Raw genomic sequence first — 23,722 nt, 5'->3', positions numbered from 1 at the left:
ATTAGAGGGTATCTGCTGGTCAGGCAGTTTCGGCTGCCAACGCTCACAGCTCCACGCTCAGTTTAGCACAGCTGACGCGTTGATTTTATTGTTATTGTTGCTGTGTTTTGGTAGTTTACAAAGTCAAGCTCATTCTTCAAACTCACCACAGAAACCACAATTAGGCTGCTGGAAAAATTTATTGTTATTCTAAATCAGATTTAAGCGAATATCTTTACCGAAATCTGCGCTCTCTTCGACTCTCAACACATTCTCCAATTAATTTATATATTTAGTCTTTATTTTAAGCACTTTACCTCGTTCTCTTATCACGTTTCGCATATCGCTCTGCTCTTGATTTTTTTTGTTTTTATTATATTTTTTTAGAAGTTTTAACCTATTTTATCGCTAATTATAGATCAAAGTTTGGCTGGGTTCGTATTTATTTTGTATTTTCGGTCGAATGTCACATGTTAATGACCCCGTTCTAAATAATAGCCGTAATTATAATGCAAAACATTTCAAAATGAATTTTTATTTTGGCTTTGGCGTTTGCTCTTCGATATCAATTTTCGTGCTGTCAGTTTTTTCGCCTCAACCGAAAAATTCAAATGGTAATTGATACATTATGAGCATTTAGTTGAAGTACGGAAATTGAAATTATAAATATTTCGTTTTTTTTGTAATTTATTTTTTTATAAAATAAATTTTAGATTGATTTAAAGAGTTTTTTGTATGTTATGTTTGAGAGCATGTGTTGGTTTCATTTTTCTCAATTCTTGACTCATTTTTTTTAATTATATCTATGTGCCTCTCTTTGCGCTTCTCATACATTTTAAATGCCACTTCAATTTATATTTAAAAAAATAAGCTTTTGCATATTTCTCTTATATCTGATTACATTTTTATTCAACACGCCTCTCTTTGCGCTTCTCATACTTCAATTTATATATTAAAACAGTACGCATTCCCCCAATTTCTCTTAGTTCTTAGATTACCTACATTCTCTTTCGCAATGCAACATATCAAGCGCCTCTCTTTGCGCTTCTCATGCCTATAACATTCCACATTAATATGCCCTTCTGTCTCTCACTTCTTGATGTCTTTCGCCTCTATTTGCGCTTACATTCCATGGTCAAGCCATGGTCAATCATCAGCTACTGTTTGGCTCTGATCTCATTTCATCTGTGCAGTTGAAGCTCTGATCTCTCAACTCGATTCGTAATTTCATGAATGAAAAACTTTGACTTTAAAGTCCAGTGGCTAATGATGCATGGAAAATACCGAATATCAAAGACCAAAATCCAGTTGCGCCAACCACAAAATGTTCATTAGACCAAAATAGCGATTATTGTAGAAAAGTTTGAATAATGAGAGTAGATACAAAATCCACATATATCTTTCTCTCCATATATATGTATATGACACTAATAGAGCTGTGTTTTGGTATGTTTCGTTTGATTTATGGTCAGCTAGAACAAAGCTGAATTAGTTGTAGCCGCGTAGATAGCATATTGAAACAGGAAGTCGAGACGGCAAACGGCGACACGCGACAACAACAAATTTTGTTTGGGATCATAAAGAGCATATTAGTTAACATTTAACCCTAAACGCAAAAAAAAAAGAAAGGGAAGGCGTGTCGTGTGCCCGACACGCGCTTCTTAAAGATGCAAAAAAAAATACAAAATATACAAATAGCGAAAGGGTTGCGAGGGTTGACAGGAAATTTAGCCAGCTGCTAGAGAAAAGTGTGCCACGGCTTATGAAATGGAAATTGCGACCAGGCAGCGAAAGGGGGGAAAGTGATTTTCGTTTTCGCTCACAGAAATCTAAAACTGAGGCGTGGCTGAGCTAACTTTTAATTACGCCCTCAGCCCTATGCATGGCTGTCAAAGGAGCTCAATGCCGGTGCCAGTCAAGACTCCGAGTCCTGTCAGGCCATCAGGCTAAAAAAAAAAACGAAAACAGAAGAGGAAAAGAAATTCAACATTTCAATTGATCAAGAAATATGAATCGAAAGGTGAAAGTTGCGCATTGTGTAAAAACATATTTGGCGTGTTCTACACGCAGAAAAATTAATTACAAATTCATAGACTTCAATTGTGAAGAAAACTTGTCAAAGAAACAGCTTTAAAAAATATTTAACAATTTTCGAGGTATTTAAGAAAATTTTGTTCGACTTCAATTCGACTTTAACTTTCCATATCTCTCACTCCTACAACATTTCGCTCAGTGTAGCTTCAACAAACCTTTGCCAACAGTTGCAATTGCAGCACATCCTGCGTGGCAGCTGTCTCCATCACAGCGCGGCCACAGCTAAAAAACTCAAAATTAAATCCTTTTTTCAGGCTCAATTTGTTGCAGCTACTGCTGCTGCTCCCGCAGCATGTCCTGGCTTAAGGCAAGCTGCGCCAACTAAATCGAGCGCGTCAACAAAGGCACAAAGGACGATTCCCGCCTGGTTTTTTGGCGGTTTATATCCTTTGCTCCCTCACACTCTCTCTCTCTCTCTCACTCTCTCTATACATACATTTTTTGGCATTGTTACATTGCGATTACTTTACCTGCAACACGGCGATTAACACGCATCCTTTTTTTTGTGCAACCTTGGCCAGCCCTCTTCTTCTACTCCGTCTTCTTCTTCTTTTGGCTGACTGCCTTTATTGCTTTCTTATATGCGCTTTGATTTCTATTTGCGGCAATATCCTTTATCCATTGTGCCTTTTGTTGCATGCACCGGCTGGCAAACACATTAGAAGTTGCAATCGAACGATTTGCGGGGGAGAGGAAGGAGAGAAGGCAAAATGCAGCAGCAGCAGCTAAAAGTGACAGCATTGCCGCATCTACAGAGATCCTTTAAAATTTTTCCAATTATTCTACGATATTTAATCTACTTTTTTTAGAGAACAATTCTCTCGGTCTCTTGCTCTTTCTCTATATATCTCTTTTATACTATTCCAACGGCAGTTTTCCAGTTTCTATTTCTATTGAATTTATTTTAATCAATATTTCTTAGAGGACCACACATTGATTAAGCTATAGAATTTGTGCTGAAATTTAGCCAATGAAATGTTTTGTGAATTTTAATAAAAAATAAGCAAAAATTATTTAATACTTCGAATAGTATCAAGTTAACAAGAAGCATATTTATTGCAAGAGGCATATAAATATATAATATATTTTTAAGGAATCAAGACAATATATATTATTTATTAAGTTTCGTGCTCTATATTTGTAGAAAAAATATCTTTTATTAGACGTAGTTATTTTAACTAAATATTTTTAGACTAAGATTGTCTATCCCAGTATATATTTCAAACTTCAAGGCTCTAGCAGCTTAAATAATTGCCTTACTGTTCTACCAGATATTGTATTTTATATATAATATATATATTAAAAAGTAAAAAATATATAACATATATATTCATCTTTACAGATTTTCAGATTAGTGTATGCAAATTGTGTTATCATGAGAAAGATCTTAATTATTTAAAAAAATATATATATAATAATAATAATAATAATAATATAAATAACAGTATGTATAGTTTTTTAGTCTAATCTTCAAAATCTTTATTTTTTTACTTTTATATATTTTTATTTTCTTTTTTAATTTTTATTTAAAAATGCAAAACATTAAAATACGCCTTTCATAACTACTCTAAATAAGGCTTGTATAGAACGATTTAAAGTGCTATAGACTCAAGATTATAGACTATAAAATATCTATATATATAGATTATATAGATTGATGTCATATAATACATGCTAAGCCCTTTAAGTATAGTCTACATGTATACATTTGCCATATAATACTATATATACAATGATATCCTTAATTTTCACTTCAAAAGCAACACATGATATGCTCGATTGTAAATAGCAGTCGTGCCGCCTCTTCAGCATACAGATCATTCATGCTGCAATCCTTAATAGAGTCATAAGCTAACAAAAAAGGGGCTGCTTCATTCCAAATGGGCGTGTCTTGCCACGCTTATCGCATGTAACGCCCACGCTGCCATCGCAAATGTTCAAATTTTCTTCATTTTAGTTTATTATTTAAAAAAGAAAAACTACAAATTCTATAAGCGATTGATAATCAATCAAAGTCATAAACGAATCGAATGACGCTCAAAACTGATTATGAATTAGGAATGCTTTTTTTGTGCTTAAAAATGGCGTGCAACCCCCCGAAATACGCACTGCATTAGGCACTGTTTTTCGCTAGACTTTTTTATGTTTATGCCTAAAAGGCGTAGCTCACAATAATGATGAGTAATTGATAGTGACATAGAAGCAACTAGCCGAGCAATATGGCAGCTGGTTTGGCCAAGTGACACGTAGGGTGGTTGGGTAGGGTTGGGCTATCTAAATAGGGGTAGTTATTGCGGCGCCAAGTGCTGTTAATGATGATGTTCAACCCTTTTTACGGCTAGTTTGTGCCTAGTTTATGCCTTGATTTTGCCTTTTCCTTTTATTTTTGGGTTAAAAAGTAACAAATTCTCACTTCATTTTCATGTCTATAAAAATGCAATTGTGACTCATACCCTGTGTGTTATGAAAAGGGCATAGTTGACTAAAGCATGGCAATGAATCACCCTTAAAGCTAAAATTTGCTGGGCAATTCGAGTCGTGCCCCATTAGCAGCCGAGGCTACTATTGTATATATTCATATGCAGGGTATTTGTCTAGTCGTTCACTATCAACCTATGCATCGCTCTTGATATGCCTTTTAATACCCCTTCTCTTTTGATTTATAGCCATGGCAAGCTGTCGCACGAAAACAATGCCAAGTCCCTGGTATATGCGGCCCATTGGATATCATAATTATGACAACAGCAACAATAAAGATGCTGAATTGTTGAACTATGTGGCAACAGGCAGTCAGACGGCGTTGCCACCCTTTGGCGTGGGGCTTGGACTGGGCGTGGGGCTCGAGCCGCAGACATGTCTGCCATATTTTGGCTACGAGACAGCAGCCGTCACGGCAAAGGCGCACAAATTGCTGCCAGAGTTTTTGATACCATTGCATGAAATTATGTTTCAACATCATTATCAACAACAGCAGCAACAGCAGCGACAGCCACTGGCAACAACGGCAACAGGAAGCACAATTAATAGTCTGCCAGGACTGGCGTATGCTAAGACAGAGACATTAGCCACCGCTAGTTGCTATGCAACAAAGTCATTAACCCCACAGCAACAGCAGCAACAGGAACAACAACAGCAACGTCCGCGTCACAATGGCGAACAGCAATTCGTGCGCCATTTTCACGAACGGGATCGACTTATACGCGAGCATCAACTGCAGCGACTGCGAGATGTTGCCGAACCAAGCAACAAGGACGAACAGCAACAGCAGGAGCAGCAACAACAGCAAGAGCAACAGCACCAGCAGGTGGAGTCGAACAGCCATAACAATCATTGGCATGGTGTCGTCTATGATGGCAATGGCAATGCCATGACAGCAACTCCCAAGCAGAACAGCAGCAGCAGCAACAACAACAGCAACAACCCACCAACAACAGCCTTCGCCTCGTCTGCTGCTGCTACTCCGAACAAGGAGTCGCACGTTTACGAGCAGCCGAATGGTCAACTATGTTGCGCTGGAAACCCTGCCAGCCCCAAAGCAGCAACAACAGCAGCAGCACCTCCATCAACAACAATAGTAACAACAAAAACAACAGCAGCAGCAGCGGCAGCCACAGCATCAGCAGCTACGAACAAAGGTAAGTTTATGGCCTTTGCTTGCTAATTAAAGTTGTCTAGGAATTTCCTTTTAACTGACAAAAATGTTTTAATTGAAAATAAGAATCATATCAAATTTGATAAATAATTAACAGTCCTTATCGATAATATTATCGTTCTATTGTAATATTATAATGGTCATTATTATAATCAAGGTGGATCATTATCATTATCATTATCATTATCATTATCATTATCATTATCATTATCATTATCATTATCATTATCATTATCATTATCATTATCATTATCATTATCATTATCATTATCATTATCATTATCATTATCATTATCATTATCATTATCATTATCATTATCATTATCATTATCATTATCATTATCATTATCATTATCATTATCATTATCATTATCATTATCATTATCATTATCATTATCATTATCATTATCATTATCATTATCATTATCATTATCATTATCATTATCATTATCATTATCATTATCATTATCATTATCATTATCATTATCATTATCATTATCATTATCATTATCATTATCATTATCATTATCATTATCATATCATTATCATTATCATTATCATTATCATTATCATTATCATTATCATTATCATTATCATTATCATTATCATTATCATTATCATTATCATTATCATTATCATTATCATTATCATTATCATTATCATTATCATTATCATTATAATTATAATTATCATTATCATTATCATTATCATTATCATTATCATTATCATTATCATTATCATTATCATTATCATTATCATAATCATAATCATTATCATTATCATTATAATTATTATGATAATGACAATGATCACTACTATTATTATTATCATTAAGCTAATCATAACATATCTTACAAATACTTTAAAATGTCCCTTAAAGTCCAACTAAACAAACAATCCCCCGCCCTTAGCATCAAAGCTTTCAACTCAATTACTAGCGATTCGCTTAATCGAAACCATGTCAAGGCATGTTCACCTAACCCCATTGCGAAATACCTTTCCAGCTATTCGCACCACATCAACACACACCCCACACACACACTCATATACGAGTCTATGTGGGTGTAACCCCAAGCAACACACGAAATCCATTTAAAATCACTAAAATATTAATAAATTTTACAATAGTGCGCAACGAAATATGCGTGAAAATTCTCAAGTGCGAGCAACTAAACCTTGAACAACTTTATTTAATGGAATTTAAAACCACTTTTCATTGGGTGGTTGGCTGGTTGAATGACTGTTGGGCAGCGGGTGGCTTGTGGCTAAGTCTGCCTGGGGCGCCAGCAAGTAAAAAACACACTGAAATTGAACCACAATTGCATGAGCTAACCTTTGACATGCTACGCACCCTAAAAAAAATCTTAAAAAAAAATAGAAAAGCTCACGCGGGTGTCAATGCCAACTGTGCCGCGTGCAGGTCCTGAGCAGCTTATGGCCAATTGAACGCACCCACCCCCAAGTCACAGTGGGTGGTGCGGGCAAATCCAATAAAACCGCTTTACAAGCTGTAAAGCAAAGATCATGAATCCCATTTGGTTTAGCAGCTCAACAGATTTTATGCGCACTTTTTTATAAATACTTTTTTTTAAGATTTACATATATAAATAAATTATTTTTATATATATTATTTTTTAATGTCATTTGCATAAGTGGTTGGTAACGAAAATATAATTAATTTTTTTAATGAACTTTTTTATTTTCTGAATAAAAATACTTTTAATTTCTTTTTGATATTTATTAAGTTCTAAATAAAAATATAATTAAAAAAATTTGTTTATGCAAGTAATTCTTTTATATTGCTTGTACAATATTTTCAAAACAAATTTTTTATTTCAATAAGACTCTTTTAATCATTTAAAAAAATGGCCTACGTAATGGCTTCCTAATTCTAAGGGTGAAATTTGCATAAAGGGTTGCTAAAACAAAATGTCTGCTCCTAAGCTTGGGAAATTCACACATATATCTTATGTAACTTATATTTCTTAATATATTATATATATATATATATACATATTATATATTTTGTAATAAATCTCCAAAGGGTTGTTAAAAAATCTTATATAACTTCAAAATCTTTTCGAAATGGTGAGAAAATTTCTCAAAAATTCCGTTAGATGCTTAACAGACAAAACCCTAGTTAATCAAATCTACCTTTCTTACTTACCCTCGCACCCTACTATCAAGCCATAGAAAAATAAGAAGACCGAACAAAATCACCCAAAGCAAGTAAAAAAATTGCATTGTTCGAACCCAAAAAAATTTCAATTTTTGCCTATTTTTAAATTTCACATTTTTTTACATTAAAAAATTGCGCATTATTGACCGAGTATAGGGGTTGCTAGAGACTGCTGCGCCCTAGTGAAGAGAGATATATAGTGTGTGTGTGTGCGTGTGTGTGTGTGTGTACAAGTGCGTTTGCTCTGCAGCTAAGCTGTGCAAGATCTTTGGTAATCCTTGACAATGATCCTCAATTTTTACCCTTGAGTTTCTTTTCACATTTTTTTTACCTATTTTCTTGCCCAAAATAAAGGAAAAGGAAAAAAATTTTCGCTACGCATTTTTCAATAAAAATCAAGGAAAATGCAACGGATTTTTCGTTCGAAGGGTTGCATTTGACAGCAATTTTGTTGTTCTGTTTTTTTTTTGTGGCTGAATCGAATTCAATAAACGTTAATAAATATCACAGAAAAGAATGGAACAGTCTTGAAGGAAGAGGAAGAAGCCTAAAGACGGCGCTTAAAATGCGGAAGTAAAGGGACAATTTATTCTTTCTTTCTTTCTTTGCTTTTTTCGCTTTATTTTGAAGGCTGTTTTTTTGTGCTCGCGGCATTTCCGTTAAGCATTGATTTGGGGTTTGCCTTTGACTTGCTATCGAAAAGGCCTGATTTGTTCACTTACTTTTGGCGCGAATTTATCAGCAGTTGGGCAAATGTTGAGCGGGTTAAAGTCGTTCAATTAGTTTCCTAGTTAAGAGAGAAAGTGAATATAAGTTGAAATTGCGAAAAGGAGTATTGAAAGTAAAATATTGTTGTCTAAAGAAGCGAAGTTTGTATGAGATTTTTATAACATAATAATTTAATAATAATTATTTGCTAAATTTAAATTTTTTTATTTATATTATTTAAATATTTTTGTTGAGATATATCATTTTTATTATTTTTTAAACATATTCTAAATTTTTTAAAATTAGTTTTATAGTTGTGTATAGAATTATTTAAGTGCAATTTCGCTTAAAGCTAAATAGTGCAAAAATGATTAAAAAATAAAATTTTTAATTATAATCATTTGCTAAATTTTCATTTTTATATTGTTTAAATATTTTTTAAAGACTTATAAAGCTTGTATTATTTTTTTATGTTTTTAAACATATATTAAATGTTTTTTTTATTTATTTTTAAACTTTAATGTTGAAATACTCTCTCGAATTTCTCATAGCTCTTCAAGCCAAAATAAAACAACAAATTAAAGCAAGCTTCAGACACAGCCACAACCCTAGATTGAAAGAAGCAATCGAGGTGGAAGAAGACGAATACGAACTAGTCTCAACTAGTCCCATTTTATTTGCTTAACGCAAATTGGGATGTCATTTTAATGCAACAAGAACAACAACAATAGCAACAAGGACTCAAGCGAGCCAACCACTGAATTTCCTGCTGCCAGGGGCTGCACGTTTTTCATGCAAAGTGCGTCGTCCCCTTTTTGGTTCGATGCTGCCAAGCGTTTAGTTTCTTGATTAATTTCAATGTTCAAGCAAAAACTTTGTTGCTGCCCCCTTTGTGTGTGGCATATTTACATGTGTCTGTCTCTCGCAGCCCTCCTCGTTCTCCCCCACTCCCCCTGTCCGTTTGCTAGCTGTCTTTTCTCTGTCTGTTTTTGGCAAATAATCAAATTGGACTTCGCAAGCGACTGCAGATTGTTTATCTTTTGTTTCATTCCGTGACAATTTAATCAGGCTACGTGGAGAAGGACATTGCAGAACTCGTGCGGGACAGCAGTCAAAAGGATAACTATTGAAATTAGTTGGCAAGCCATTCAGCTTTTCCTTTGAGCGCATAAAAGGGGCCGCAGATTTTCCTATTGATTTTCCCGAAGCGCATTTTTGTGTACTTTCCCACTTAAATCATTTTGGCACTTTAATGAGAATGGAAGAGAGACGTACAAAGTGTGGGAGAGAGATAGAGAGAGAGAAAGGGGCTGCTTGTCCTGCGGTCTTTCATATGCTGCATCAACATTAATTTTGCAGTTTTAATTAAAACATTTTGCACCACACAAACAAGAAGCGGGACGCATATCCTACACATCTTTCTTCTCGCTTTCTATATACCCTGTACAGTTTGGACAGTGGGTACATATGCATAGTACATGCATACATATATATTCTTGATTGAGTGTTTGTGGATATTCTATAAATGATTAAGATTAGAAACATCGATATAAGATAGAAGATACCCTGTAACTGTTTTGCATACATTGCCTTTTAGAGAGCTTAGATCAATGTATATATAACTACCTAAAGGTATCCAAGTTGTTTATAGTATGGGCATTCAAATCAATTACAGGGTATTTTCCAGTTGAACATATTCGCCTGCATATATATATGTTTTCTGAGAGCCCTGAACATACTGCTTAACTATTCTCTACCAGGACATCAGTATTATCTGCAGAGTATCTTGTAGTCGTTCTGCCGCCCTGTGTTTTCGTAAACAAAAGCCGCAGCCGTTGCTGGAATCCAAGTTGCAGTCCTTTTGCTGCCCACTCATAATCATAAAATGTATTCGCTGTCAACGAAGAACCACCCACACCTTTCTATCGGCGACTTACCCTAACCCAATACTTCCCCATTCTCAAGGACCCTGCATACGCCACTTCCCTGCTCTACATCGAGCTGCTTCCTGGGGCACACATAGCAAGTCGGTGGCAAGTGGCAAATGCTTTCGCGCTGCTACTATTTTGCAGTGATGCAAAAAGTTTTTACACCTCCCACTCCACAACAACTTTTATATATAGAAATGCCAAAGCAGAAGCAGAAAAACAACAACAATGAGTGCTACACTTGTTGTAATTATTCCCTAAGTTCGAAGCTCTGAATGGGCTTTAGTGTTTATATATAATAAAAATTCACGAAGTACACACACATACACATTTACATGCATCTGCATTTTGCTCAATTTCCAGCATTTATATACCAATACATACTCACACATAAGCATGCTCCATGTAAAGTCACCCAATAAGCTCAAACACCTTTATGTGCGCTCACACACACATACACACAACCTCAATTATGATCCATGTACTTGAGTGCAATGAAAGAAAGCAAACGAAATATGCAAAAAGAAATATTTAACGGCAACTGCGCAGCACCGCAGAGCTGCTCAAACTGCACATGCACATGTATATGTGCATTAGTGTGTATGCATATAGAGCGAGCGCATTGGCCACACCCATTTCACTCAAACGCTATGCTAATGCATACCAAGTGCTGCGCAGGGGTAGGTATGCAACGGGACAATGACAACACAAAGTCTAATCAGAATGCAGGCAGCCACTGCTGAATACGTTCCACACATACTCACTCACACTCATTCTTATGCTCACGCTCTAAGTAACTCAACTCAACTCTAACGGTGCAGGGTTGATAACTGCTTGAGTACAAACATATGAGCGCAATGCTGTAAGCAAATGTGTGCCAGAGAGTGAGTGAGTGGGAAAAGGCAACAAAGAAACTAGGCAAAAGGAGAAAAAAACCAACTACAGCGAGTGCTGCTGCAAATCATAAAGCATGCACTCAAACACACACACAAACGCGCACAAACAGTCCAACGCAGGCAACTGCAGTGGCAGCGACAGCACTTTGTACCGTTTGTCGCTTACTTCGTCGTTTCAGTTGCATTCGGCAAGCGAACGAACTCGGTTCGGCTCATTTTTTGGTCGCACTCGCCAACGCAGTTGCAGTCGCAGCGCAAACGCCGCAATTTGTTATTGTTTTTCATACTACTTAAATAGTGACTTTATACAAAAGTAGTTGGCAACTCTGAACGCGCATTCGCTGTGACTTGCAAAAACTTTTTGACAGAACAATCGCATTTACATATATAAACGAAAGCCAGTGCAAAGTGAATTTAAATTTTCTTACATTTTGTGAATGCATAAAAAACTTACCAAACAAAAAAAGTGAAAAAACCGCAAAGAAAATGATGTTGCTACAGCAGCAGCAACAGCGCCGTTTGTGGGATGCTACCAAAGCACCAACAACAACAGGATCCCCAGCTGCAACAACAACGACAACATCGACAGAGGCGGCAGCAGAAGGCAGTAACAAATTGGATTTGGATGCTGCAGCTGCGGCTGCCAAACGGCGAGGCGTTCGGCTAATTCAGCGCAAGGATCACGAAGACACAAGACACGCATGTAGGAAACAATATTCAAACCTTTATCTAAATTATCACAGCTACAAAATTGTAACGGCGTTGCCATACAGTCGAACTAGGCAAAGCTTGTCGAAAAGCTTGTGTTGCCAGCTTCTGCTGTAAAGCTTAGCTTGACTCGTTCTTTGGCTAGATTTACCGTTAAGTGTTGATAAGGAAACATTTGTTTGGCTATATCGAAATTAAATTTAAATACAAATAATAATATATTAAAATATTCAAGTTTTTATTATGAAGCAAAAATAACATAAAAACATAATAAAATTTAAAATTGAAACATGAGATACAGAAAAGTAACAAAATAATATCAATTTTTTATTATATAAAAAAAGTTAATTTAAATATTAAAAGCTTTTGTAATGCATGAAGTTTTCTAAAGCCTTGTAAGCTTTATGATTCCCCATTAAAGCTTTTTAGAATCAGCATTACATTAAAAAAAGCTGGAACTCGTTTCTAAAGAGTAAAGTTTGACTTTTATATTTTAAAGCTGTGAATACTTATAATATATAAATTAATTATATGAAAAAAATTGTAGGGCTCAAGTTGTCAAATCCAAGATGTTTAGCCTGTTCGTATATATATAAAGCATACATATAATTCCTATAAACACATAAACTTTTCCAACGTTTTTTTTAAGGCTCAGTAAACAATAATAAGACAATTCTAATGTTCTTCTTCTTGACATCGCTTTACCTGCGACTTTCACTTTTCACTTTTTTTTGAATACAACTGGAATGCCGCATGATCTGATTGTAAGCGAAGCACGCCCACACAATAGGCTGAGGCATAGAATTTCAATTTCCATATCAGGATCTTCGATTTCATGGCATTTTGCTATAGTTTTGATTTGGCATCATGAGATGTCCTGCCGCTGCAACTCCTGCTGCGGCAGATGCCGCTCCGTTTGGCAACCCCACAGTGCGTGTGATCATTTGTTTTGTTTCTTTATATTTGCATCCTGGACGGCGAGCCCTGCATGACCGTTGTCCTTTTTTACCTGTTCGAACAAGCCCTGTCTCAGGTATTTTGCATGCACACAACGCAAACGAAAAAACGTCAGGCATATGTCCTTAAAAAAAGAGGGAAGCGTAAAGGTAAAAAATACAAAAAAAAAGGAGCAGCGCCTTTTTCCGAGCTCCTAAGACTGAGGCGTGCAATTTCTCAAATTTTCCCTTAATTTTCCTAGTCATAAAGAAAATACAAAACTAGCCACAAAAGCCAAATTTTGTGTAATTACATTTAAGCCGTGGCAAGGATAATGTGCCGTTGCCTTTTTTGCCTTCTTAATTGCATGAAAAAAATACAGAAATAACAAGTAAGATTGCCTTAGCAGGATTTGCTCGACTTGAAGATATCCTGTAGCGGGCTCATATTTTAAGATGTCTAGTTATAACTAAGGATGTGTAGTCCAAATATACTATATCTATATAGCATTGATAGTTGCTCCTAAGACAAGCGAGATATGTTCTAATTACTTAAGTTTGATATCGATTTATATCGATTTAATGAAAGTAAATTTAACTTGATCTGTAGGTCCCTAAAATTAATTTCAATTTAAGACATCAAATATCTAACTTAAGCTAAACAGACAGACTAGTTTTAATAACCTAGTCTCATGAGTTTTTTAATACGCTTTCTTCTTCCTTTAAGCAGAAACAGCATCCTCTGTTTACCCGCTTTCAATATGTTGCTAAGACTTTTGGCTATAACATGCAGATCAGCGCGCTGGCATTGACAAAATGGACTCCACAGAATCCATTACGTGAATGTCCTTTGAGGTAATCTGTATATTTATAATGTCAAGCTGAAGTATTATGCACAAGGATTCCAAAACATTTCTTCTGCCATATATTGTCGTAAAAATATGTCGCCTTTTCTGCCCCTGCTCTGTGTGTTTTCTGGCTGCCACACTTTGCTTACGCCCCGGGGGAGCTATAAATATCATATCTACTTTGCAACACAAAAAACTCGACCATTGACTGGACTGGACATCGACGAAGGCTAACGCTACAACGCAGACTTTTGCCTTCTGCACATATGTGTGTATTTAAAGTACTCTCTGCATGAGTGTGTGTGTGTGTGTGTAGGACTTTGCATAGACTGTGGCAAAGCCGTTTATGTTAGGGTTTGATATGATAATGCGCTCATAAGCTATTCTGCATGAAGATAACAAAAAACAGGTACAGTAGTCACTCAGTATTTAGACTACTATATAAAGGCCTGATATAAGAGAAACGTATATATTATTTAATATAATCTTAACTGCGCCAAAAGTCCAATTTAAGCTTTAAGAATCAACTAAGTCCAAGTGTTTCAAGTTGAATCGAACTTCATGCTGATTTCATCGCTGAGCTGTCGCTGGTCATTTGGAGCTGAAGGAGCTCTTAAAAAGTTTACAACGCCAGCCACCCAACCACGCAAAGGACATCAATGGACAGCAGATATTTTTGCATGTTACGCTAAAACGAAGCACCGTAAATACTAATGGACATTTTACGAGCCAAGTGGCCAAAGCAGACCAAATGGACAAGCGATGACCGAGTCTTTGTGGGTGTGTGTGTGAGTGTGTGTACGTGTGTTTGCATGTGTGTCTGTCTGAGACACTCGCCAGAAACAGACAGCCAACGCAACCCCCAAAAAGTGAATTGAAATACAGGAAACGAATGCAAACGAGAACTGCAAAGACGTGACATTTGCATTTGGCAGTGGCTAAATAATCGATAAGAAAAGCTCAGTTATCGATGTCAACTGAAAGGCTGAATCAAGATGCTGAATCAAGATGCTGAATCAAGATGCTGCATCAAGATGCAAGCAATAAACTAAGATAATTATCGAGGAACTTATCACAAAATTAAGTTGCTATAGATAACTGAATACGGCTTAACTAGTTTTCGATACAACTCTAAAGTGTTATCGATCAATAAACTTAGACGCAGCTAAATAATATATCTATGCACAGCACAACTTGTAATCCATACATAATATTCTATAATATCTTGATAAATAGACATATTGTATATAGTTACATGTGGACGCGTCTTTGTTCCATTTCCATTCCACTTTTCTATTTGATTACTCTTAAATATATCCAAATTAGTTGTAATTCCCCTCACATTCAAGAATTGAAATTGAAATTTAAATGTTTTTTTCTCCATTTCATTTCTTTGCAGTTATGCGACACATGTCAAACTCACCGACACCGCCATCTCCCCTGCGATCTCTATCAGGTATGCGCCTAATCCTTTGCTAACATACATCAAACATGCACCAAAAAAAATAATATAAAGAAGGGTCTCCCTTCTGGTTAGGTTGTAGGGATATTCGAACGTGAAACGTGGAACGTGGCTACTTTGTGGCCAAATTGATTACTCACACGAGCTACGTAGCCAATTTATTGATGTCTCTTCATAGAGAGAGGGTAGGGCAACAATTTTATAGTTTTTGCAAAAGGATATGCAACAGCAACAACAACAAAGGCAACCCCCAAGTTCTATGTTTGAGGATGCGCCTGAGGTTCAGCTCGAGCTCTGAGCGTGGCAGTTAGCTCGAGGCTTGTGGCTTAGGTAGAGCCACGCACGTGACTAAAGTGCGGCTTGCAAAAATATTTAAGGACATAGGTGCTTCGATAGACTGACATTCGAGCAAATGAAAAAATAAAACTGAATGAAGTAGTTGAAGTAAAAATATATTTCTATATAAATATATTAAATACCTAACAAAATTGAACTCTTTTTATAGAAAATTTTGAAATCCAAATAGATTATGCTTTAAATGAATATTTAAATAATTTATAAAATTCTAATCAATGAATATCCTAGTCGCATTGGAATCTTAAGACCTCATTTGATTATGTTTTAAATATATTATATTATATATTATATGATATATATTATATACCCCTTTTATAGCTGGAAGAACCTATTAGAACAATTTTTGGAGAACCTTTTAAAGCATCTAAAATTTCTATTCGAATTTCTATTCGATTTTTATTATAAGACCAATGGTTCTACCACGTCTATCTTTAAAATTGATTGAACCAAATAGTATGCCAACAGTTTTATTATAGAACCCTACAGAGTATTTTCCAGCTGTTTCATTTTAGTTGTCATCTCCCCGAAGCAAAGCAAAAACTCTGATCATTCCTAATGCACATATATATTGATGTTATAATGTCCTTCCACCCACAACTTGGAAACAACCCTGTCAAATTTGCAAATGTTGAATAGTTTTGAAAACATAACAACCCTCACGGCATATGCAAAAGGTTATTTACACACACACACACCAAGACACTTTTGACCCCATTGTACACCCGCCTGACCCGCTCGCCCTCTCCATCCTCCACTCTCTCTCTGCCTCTTGTTCGCCCTTTTAGCAAACACAAAATAAAAATAACAATTTGTCAGAATGTAAATTTCAGAACTGCGCATTTGAATTTTATTGTTGCGCGCAATTATATAAGAGAGGCTCGCCCCTAACTGCTGACCTTTAGCCCCTACCCTCTAGCCTCTCTCCTCTCTGCTTAACAAAGCGCAGCTAATCTATGCAAAAACATGCATCAATCCACCCCAAGCACTCATTCCGATGCGACAACCCTCATTTAAATAGTTGCAACAGGGTTGCCATATCATCAACTGACAATTAATTTTGCATTTTTATTGGTTTACACAAATTAACGCGACGCGCTTTATTCAAATATGTCACAACAGCAACAACAAACCCTTAAAAAAGGGGTTGTGGCATATATTTGAATATAAAAAAGGTGAATTTGGGGTTGGCCCAAGTGTGAGGCTAGGGTTAAGCCAATCAACTGTTGCGCATCTTCCTGGCTGCCTGCCCGCCTGTTTAACATCTCATTTGAATAGCAAACGAGGTGTCAAGCGTGTGGCAAATTGCGTGTTTTTTGTGGAAGGGTTCCAGTCTCTGTCCTTTTCAACCCTAACCCTCGAATTTGAAAGCGGAATTACGCGGCTTTTCAAGTGCTACTTGTTGACTGTTATTCAAATTGTGCAACGCCCCACTTCCTCTTTCTGTTACCCAAAGGATTTGCCTGCGTGTTGCTAATTGTTTAGGCATCCTTTTTTTGTGATAGGGTAATTTGTGACTCGCTTTATAATAATCAGCGGTTCCGTTTTCTTCTCACTCTTTTTATTTGGATTGGGTGCATTTCATGAGATTGACTTTGGGGCGTTACGAGGGCGTTTCGCTTACTTTTTTATTTGTGGTTTTACGGTACTTTAAAGGTTCGAAAGTGTTGAAGTGGCAGCGAAGTCAAAGAGGTAATTTAGTTAGGCAGAAGATGTTGAGTAGAAGTGCTTAGGGCCTATAGCAAAAAGTGAGTCATACTATCAACAATAAGGCTTAGATAACATATGAGAGCTAGAAGAATATTATTTTAAATAGATAGAGAAGAAACTTGAGGCATATTTGCTAGAAAAAGCTAGTTGAATTTTGTTTTCTATTTGGTTTCAATTATTAAATTTCTCAATTTATATAGTTTTATAAAAGAAGACAAAGTTTTTAAAATTAAAAAAAAAATAAATAAAAATAATAATAATTATTATAAAAGGTTATGGCAAATGAATTCATAAAAACTGTTGTTAAAATATTTATTGCTAAATAAATATTATTGCTAAATTATTTGGAAAACAAATTTAAACAACTTAATATAAGTTTTAAATATAATATATATTTTACAATTTTATTATAGCAAATTAAACAAATACCAATTTGCATATGAATAAATATAGTAATATATAATAATTGTTTATTATTTCTTATTCAAATTTTATAAAAATAATCTATATATACATATATATAATTTGGTTGATATATAGTGATATATTATTTATTTTGAGAAACTTAAGTTCCTTCATTGATTTGCATTTCATTAGCATATTTATTAAATACTCACACTCCCTTTCACATTTTTCTATAAACATTAGATTTAAATATTCGATAAAAACTGCAAAGAATTCTTTTCATATTCACAAATTGAAGTGTTATCTTCAGCTAGATAGTCTGCATAATTGGATAGTTTTGCGAATATTTATATGCCGAGCTGTTATATCTTTCCCATAAATCGCAACACGCACAGTTTGCCCCATGTGTCAAGCAACCCCTAAAGCGAGCGATGCAAGAGCATAGGAGAGAGCCAGGGGCAGCACTTCATTTGTCAGTGCAACACACGCACATTCACACATTTCCACATTGTTGCAACAACAAGGGGCATGCAACACACACATCTGCTGCACAGCACCTGGCATCAGGTTCGGTATTCGCTTTACTCGATTTCCATTTTTCAGTTTTCGCTGCTGGATCTCCGGCCATAGTCACAATAGTTTATTTCTCGCCTGCAGCTTCTTGACTTGCCACATGCAACACAATGCAACGCAGCAGCCGCTATTGTTTTTTGGTAGCTTCAAACCCTTTTTGCCAATCGCAAGTTGCATTTGAACTTCACCCCGAACCAAAACTAAAAATCAAAAATGGAAATCCTTTGCCTTTTGCCAATTGTAACAAACGAAAAGTGGAAAAGAAAAAACATAGGAAAGTTCCAGCCAGGGGGTTGGCAAATTTTACAATCAGCGGGTGGGTTGGGGTTTTTAACCCTTATCTAACTATGTGACTTTTTTTATAGAGTCGACTGCATTTCTGCTAATTATATTAGGCGAAACATAAGTCATAAAAACAGCTGCCCACATATCAAAAGTTTTCCCTACCCTGAGGCCACCCGCATTTAAAATCAAAGTTTTAATCCTGTTAACGGTACTGAACAAAGCGGCAAAGCTGCTTAACACAGCAAAAGGAAAAGGAGATAAAAATAAAAGTAAATCGTTTTAAACAGACTAAAGCTCATCTCGAAAGTATTGTTTAGCAATTGTTAACAAATTATTTTTTTTAATATTTTTAAATTGCCTTGCAAGAGTTATAAGTTAAGCAATAAAAATCAGAAAAATATTTATTATTGTTTATATATTTCTTAAGTATATATATGTACTTAGTTTCAAATTCTCATTTGTTTCACTGCCATTGAACATTTAATTAAATGAACATCTCAGCTTAACCTTTTCTAAACAAACAATTTTATTACTCAAGCATTTTTTAATAGAAAATGCAGTTCAAAAAATGCTTTTAAAAATAAAATTATCATTTGATAATTTTTTTTTTAATTTTTATTTTTTATTATAAATATTTTTTTTATTCAAAGTAAAATCAACAAATTTCATACACACAATTTTCCCAATTTCTATTGTATTTTCCCCCACACAATGGAACATTTCTTTGCTTTCAAGACAATTCATTTCCTCAGATAGATCTTCGCTTGAAGTTTTGGTATTTTGAATGGATTATTTTACAGGAACTTCCTTTGATTTCAATAGGTTGTAAATCAATAAATATGCTCATGACACATTATGAAATTTGAGATCTCTGGAAAGAAAAATTTGAAACGAAAACAAAAAAGTTGTGTAAAGCTTCCTGCGTTCTCTGTCGGCGATTTTTCAATTATTATGCATGATTGAATTTAAGGCTAGTTGATAGATGTAAAGCAAGCAGGGGTCAGTTAGGGGGCAGGGGGAAGGCGTGGCACAAAGCAAAACCCTTCCGCTTGAGTGTCTATCGTCTAACGGCAGCTAACCGCAGGACAACAGGGCAAAGGACTTAGCTGAGGGCGCACTCAATTGGAAGATTGAATAAAATTTGCCTTAAAATAGCAAAAATATTGAAAACTTTCAGAGACGGGAGGCGTGGCACGGATAGGTCTTGCAGTCCTCTTGAGTTGGGCAATCGAATTATGCGTCCTGTGCGTTGTCCTGCTGCTGTCTATGTTCTGGCTACTTGCAAACTTCATTGAGTTGGAAAATTGAAAAAATATATATATATATTTAGTTAAAGAATATACATAAAATGTATTTAGTTAAAGAATATACATAAAATATTAAGCGACTGTTAGCTGACCTTGGACGCTCCAAATGATTTGCTTGAACATATTTTAGCCAGGCCATTTGGAGAAAGCATATAGCAGTCGACCAAGTAACGAGTTGATTAGTTGATAAATTTACTAAATTATTCATTTAAATTTAAGTTTATAATTAAACAAGCAGTCAATCAATCAATCAATCAGTTCATCAAGTCTGCTCAACTGTTGTTCAGTTGCTAAATTTATAACTCAGTCTATCAATCACTTAGCCCCCTCTATATAACGCCCATAAGATAAGATATTTATAATTATCTAAATTTACTAACTTCTTTCCTTTTCTCCACTTTACAGACTGTGGTAAAAGCTACGAAGAGGAGGAGGAGGAAGAGGACGATGATGAGCTAGACGAGGATGTGGCTCAAAATTTGAGCAGCAAACGTCGTGCGTCCCATCAATTGGACATCAAAATGGAGAATGAGGTGCTAAATTTGGCCTCACCGGCGCCCAAACGCTTGGCCCTCGAACAACAAACACCTGAGCCACAAGCGACAACAGCAGCTGCAGCCGCGCCCCCAATGGGCCTGCCAGCGCCTTTGGGCTTTGGGCCAGAGGACATGCAGCAGGCGTTACAGCTCCAGTTGCATAGCTACATTGAAATGGTGCGTCAACTGGCGCCCGATGCATTTCCCAATCCCAATTTGGCAACGCAATTTCTGCTACAGAATTCGCTGCAAGCGTTGGCCCAATTCCAGGCGCTGCAGCAGCTCAAAGTGGAAAGGGACAGGGAGCAAGTGCAGCAAATGCCTAGTGAAATGTTGCCCACGCGCCACTATTCGACGCCCTTAAGCAAAAGTCCGCTGCGCAGTCCATCGCTGAGTCCAGTGGGCCGTCAAATGGAGCCGCAGCAGCGCACGCCGCCCAATTCCTTGGCAGGATTGGGATTGAGCAGCGCAGTGCTAACTCCAAATACTCCCAGCATGCAGCAGCAGCAGCAGCAGCAATCGGCGACAACTGCTTCCAGTTCGACGCCCAAGCCTTTGAGTAGTGGCGCCACCGTTGCCGCTGTCATGGCCACCAAGCTGGAACAGTCACCAGAGGAGACTACAGATCTAGAGGAGCTGGAACAGTTTGCCAAGACCTTCAAGCAGCGACGCATTAAGCTTGGCTTCACCCAGGGCGACGTGGGCCTGGCCATGGGCAAGCTCTACGGCAATGATTTCTCCCAGACAACCATCTCGCGCTTCGAAGCGCTCAATCTGAGCTTCAAGAACATGTGCAAGCTGAAGCCACTGCTGCAGAAGTGGCTGGAAGATGCCGACTCGAGTGTGGCCAAGTCGGCGGGCGGCGTTTTCAATATCAATACGATGACCACCAATTTGTCCAGCACGCCGGAGAGCATATTGGGCAGGCGACGCAAGAAGCGCACTTCGATAGAGACGACCATCAGGGGTGCCTTGGAGCAGGCATTCATGCTCAACTGCAAGCCCACCTCGGAGGAGATAAATCAGCTGTCGGAGCGCCTGCACATGGATAAAGAAGTCGTGCGCGTCTGGTTCTGCAATCGCAGGCAGAAGGAGAAGCGCATCAATCCCTCCCTCGACTTGGATAGTCCAACTGGCACGCCGCTGAGCAGCCATGCCTTTGGCTATCCACCGCAAGTGCTCAATATGTCCAATGGACATATGCTGCTCGAAGCTGGCGGCGGTGGATCCCATTGCGGCAGCTCCATTAGCTCTGGTGATTGAGAGTTAGATCATCCAGCGTTAGCCTAATTCAGCTTGTATATAAAGACAGTGAAGCTCTCCAAATCTTCCACGAAACATTCCAAATCCAAAAAGCAAAAAATAAACAACAAAAACTGCATATCGTATTAACCCTGTATCCAAAATCCTCCCTGATAGACGTTCGTATCAGCATTCCATAACGAATTTACAAGTACATATATATATATATATATATATATATATATATATATATATATATATATATATGCAGCCCCTACATATAGGCATTATATTGGATCTATGTAGAATTTCCAGTAACTGTTGTTGTCTCTATATCTGTCTGTATGTACGTGTCCAGCATGCCAATCTATCAACTATTTATACCATATATACATACTATATAGATATATATATATATTTAATATTAACTCTAGACACCTATGTAACATACTATCCATATAACATAAAGATATTGTTGTACAATGTCCAATTGTAAATTGATCTTAACACTTAGATCTAACACAAAACAAAACAATTCAATAAAAATTATTTAAAAACTTATTTGAAGAGCAAATTTATTTATCTTGGGTATAACTTGGAAACCTTGACTTTTAATATGTCAAATATTACTTTAAGCACAACTAAAGACAGTAGTAGTAGTAGTAGTAGTGGTACTAGTAGTAGACTAGAAAACCTTGGCTGTCAACCAATCAGACCTTGTAGACCTTCTCTTCAGGATGATCTCAAATGAAATTACTCAAATTGCAAATTTCCCTAAATTTACCAGACTTCACATGGTATCATTAGAGACAGTTGCTAATGAAGATCTAACAACAAATTGTTTAAATTTAATAGCATCAAAACTATATTCGGAATCATTTTAAATTGATTGATTTAAATTAATCTAATTCATTTTGGTATTATTTTTATAATATCTAATATATTTTTAGAATATAATAATTATCAAGTAAGAGTGCTCTAGTCGATACAGTTCGACTAGAAGATACCCCGAACCCTGCAAATCTGTGATATTCCAATCATTCTAAAATTCTTTCACACATACATTGCAAGCAGTACATGCACACACTCACTCACACACACATAGCCAAGCACGCGCTCTGCTTGCTGCGCAGCGACTGTGCTTGGGCTGCAGATGGGCTTCACTATGGGAACTTAGTTGTTGAATAATTTTTCTTCTAGACTTCACTTTGTTCTTATTTTCATTTTATTTGCTATATCATATAATAGAATATTTTTCTTTTAAATAACATTTCAGCTCAAGCCCAAAGGTTTGCTTTTTACAGATTAAGGATAGATAAGTGCCCAAGTAATTGATATGCCAACAAAATCAGCAAGCATTACCTTTTTGCTATCATTCGTAATGATTTCGTCTTGGATTAGATTTATAATTCAATTAGGTGCCATTTCTTAGTGCAAAGGCGCTCGATCCTAAGTACACTTGAATCTCATTAGAAGCTCCCTAAATAAATATTTAACAACATATTTAGTTAACTGATTTCTTGGGCCAAGCGAAAACATGGAGAGAGAGAGCTAAAAATTGGAATCACATCCGCCAGGACACGCGCCAAACGCAAACACACCATTTTTTAATAAACTTCCTTTGAGAAGGAGAGACCCTTACAACCCCTTTTTCTCTTTTTTTTTTTGGGCACTCGGGAGTGGATTTTGTTGGATAAGAAATCACTTCATCTTTCTCAATATGGAAGCGAGCTGCAAACCCTTATTTGTATATCGAAAGCAAGCGTGTAAATCCCATTGACCATCGAAAAAAAATACCCCAACCCCCGATGAAGAAAAAGTTTGTGAGGGTTGGGTTAAGCGACCTGGTTGGTGCCACTCGCTGATTCGTTTAGGGCTGAACGAACAAAAAAAAAAAAACAAAAACAAAAAAGGGTTTATG

At 36.5% G+C, this 23,722-nt stretch overlaps 1 protein-coding gene across 2 annotated transcripts; it reads left to right on the top strand.

Annotated features, from left to right (window-relative positions):
* Positions 1–11,821: 11,821 nt before the first annotated feature.
* On the top strand, positions 11,822–21,965 carry LOC111595808 (POU domain protein 2). 2 transcript variants are annotated; one of them, XM_023309699.2, is made up of 3 exons: positions 11,822–12,139; positions 15,327–15,383; positions 20,429–21,965. In XM_023309699.2, exons 1-3 carry the CDS (start codon positions 11,923–11,925, stop codon positions 21,820–21,822), a joined length of 1,668 nt encoding a protein of 555 aa, XP_023165467.2. In that variant the 5' UTR covers positions 11,822–11,922; the 3' UTR covers positions 21,823–21,965. The 2 variants fall into 2 exon arrangements, with proteins under 2 accessions (XP_023165467.2, XP_023165468.2); XM_023309700.2 differs by lacking the exon at positions 15,327–15,383 and having other exon boundaries at positions 11,846–12,139.
* Positions 21,966–23,722: the final 1,757 nt, after the last annotated feature.

This window comes from Drosophila hydei, unplaced genomic scaffold (genome assembly GCF_003285905.1).
Source record: "Drosophila hydei strain 15085-1641.00,03,60 unplaced genomic scaffold, DhydRS2 tig00000172-arrow-pilon, whole genome shotgun sequence".
Taxonomy (NCBI): Eukaryota; Metazoa; Arthropoda; class Insecta; order Diptera; family Drosophilidae; genus Drosophila; species Drosophila hydei.
This window is presented reverse-complemented; position numbering and strand designations above follow the sequence as displayed.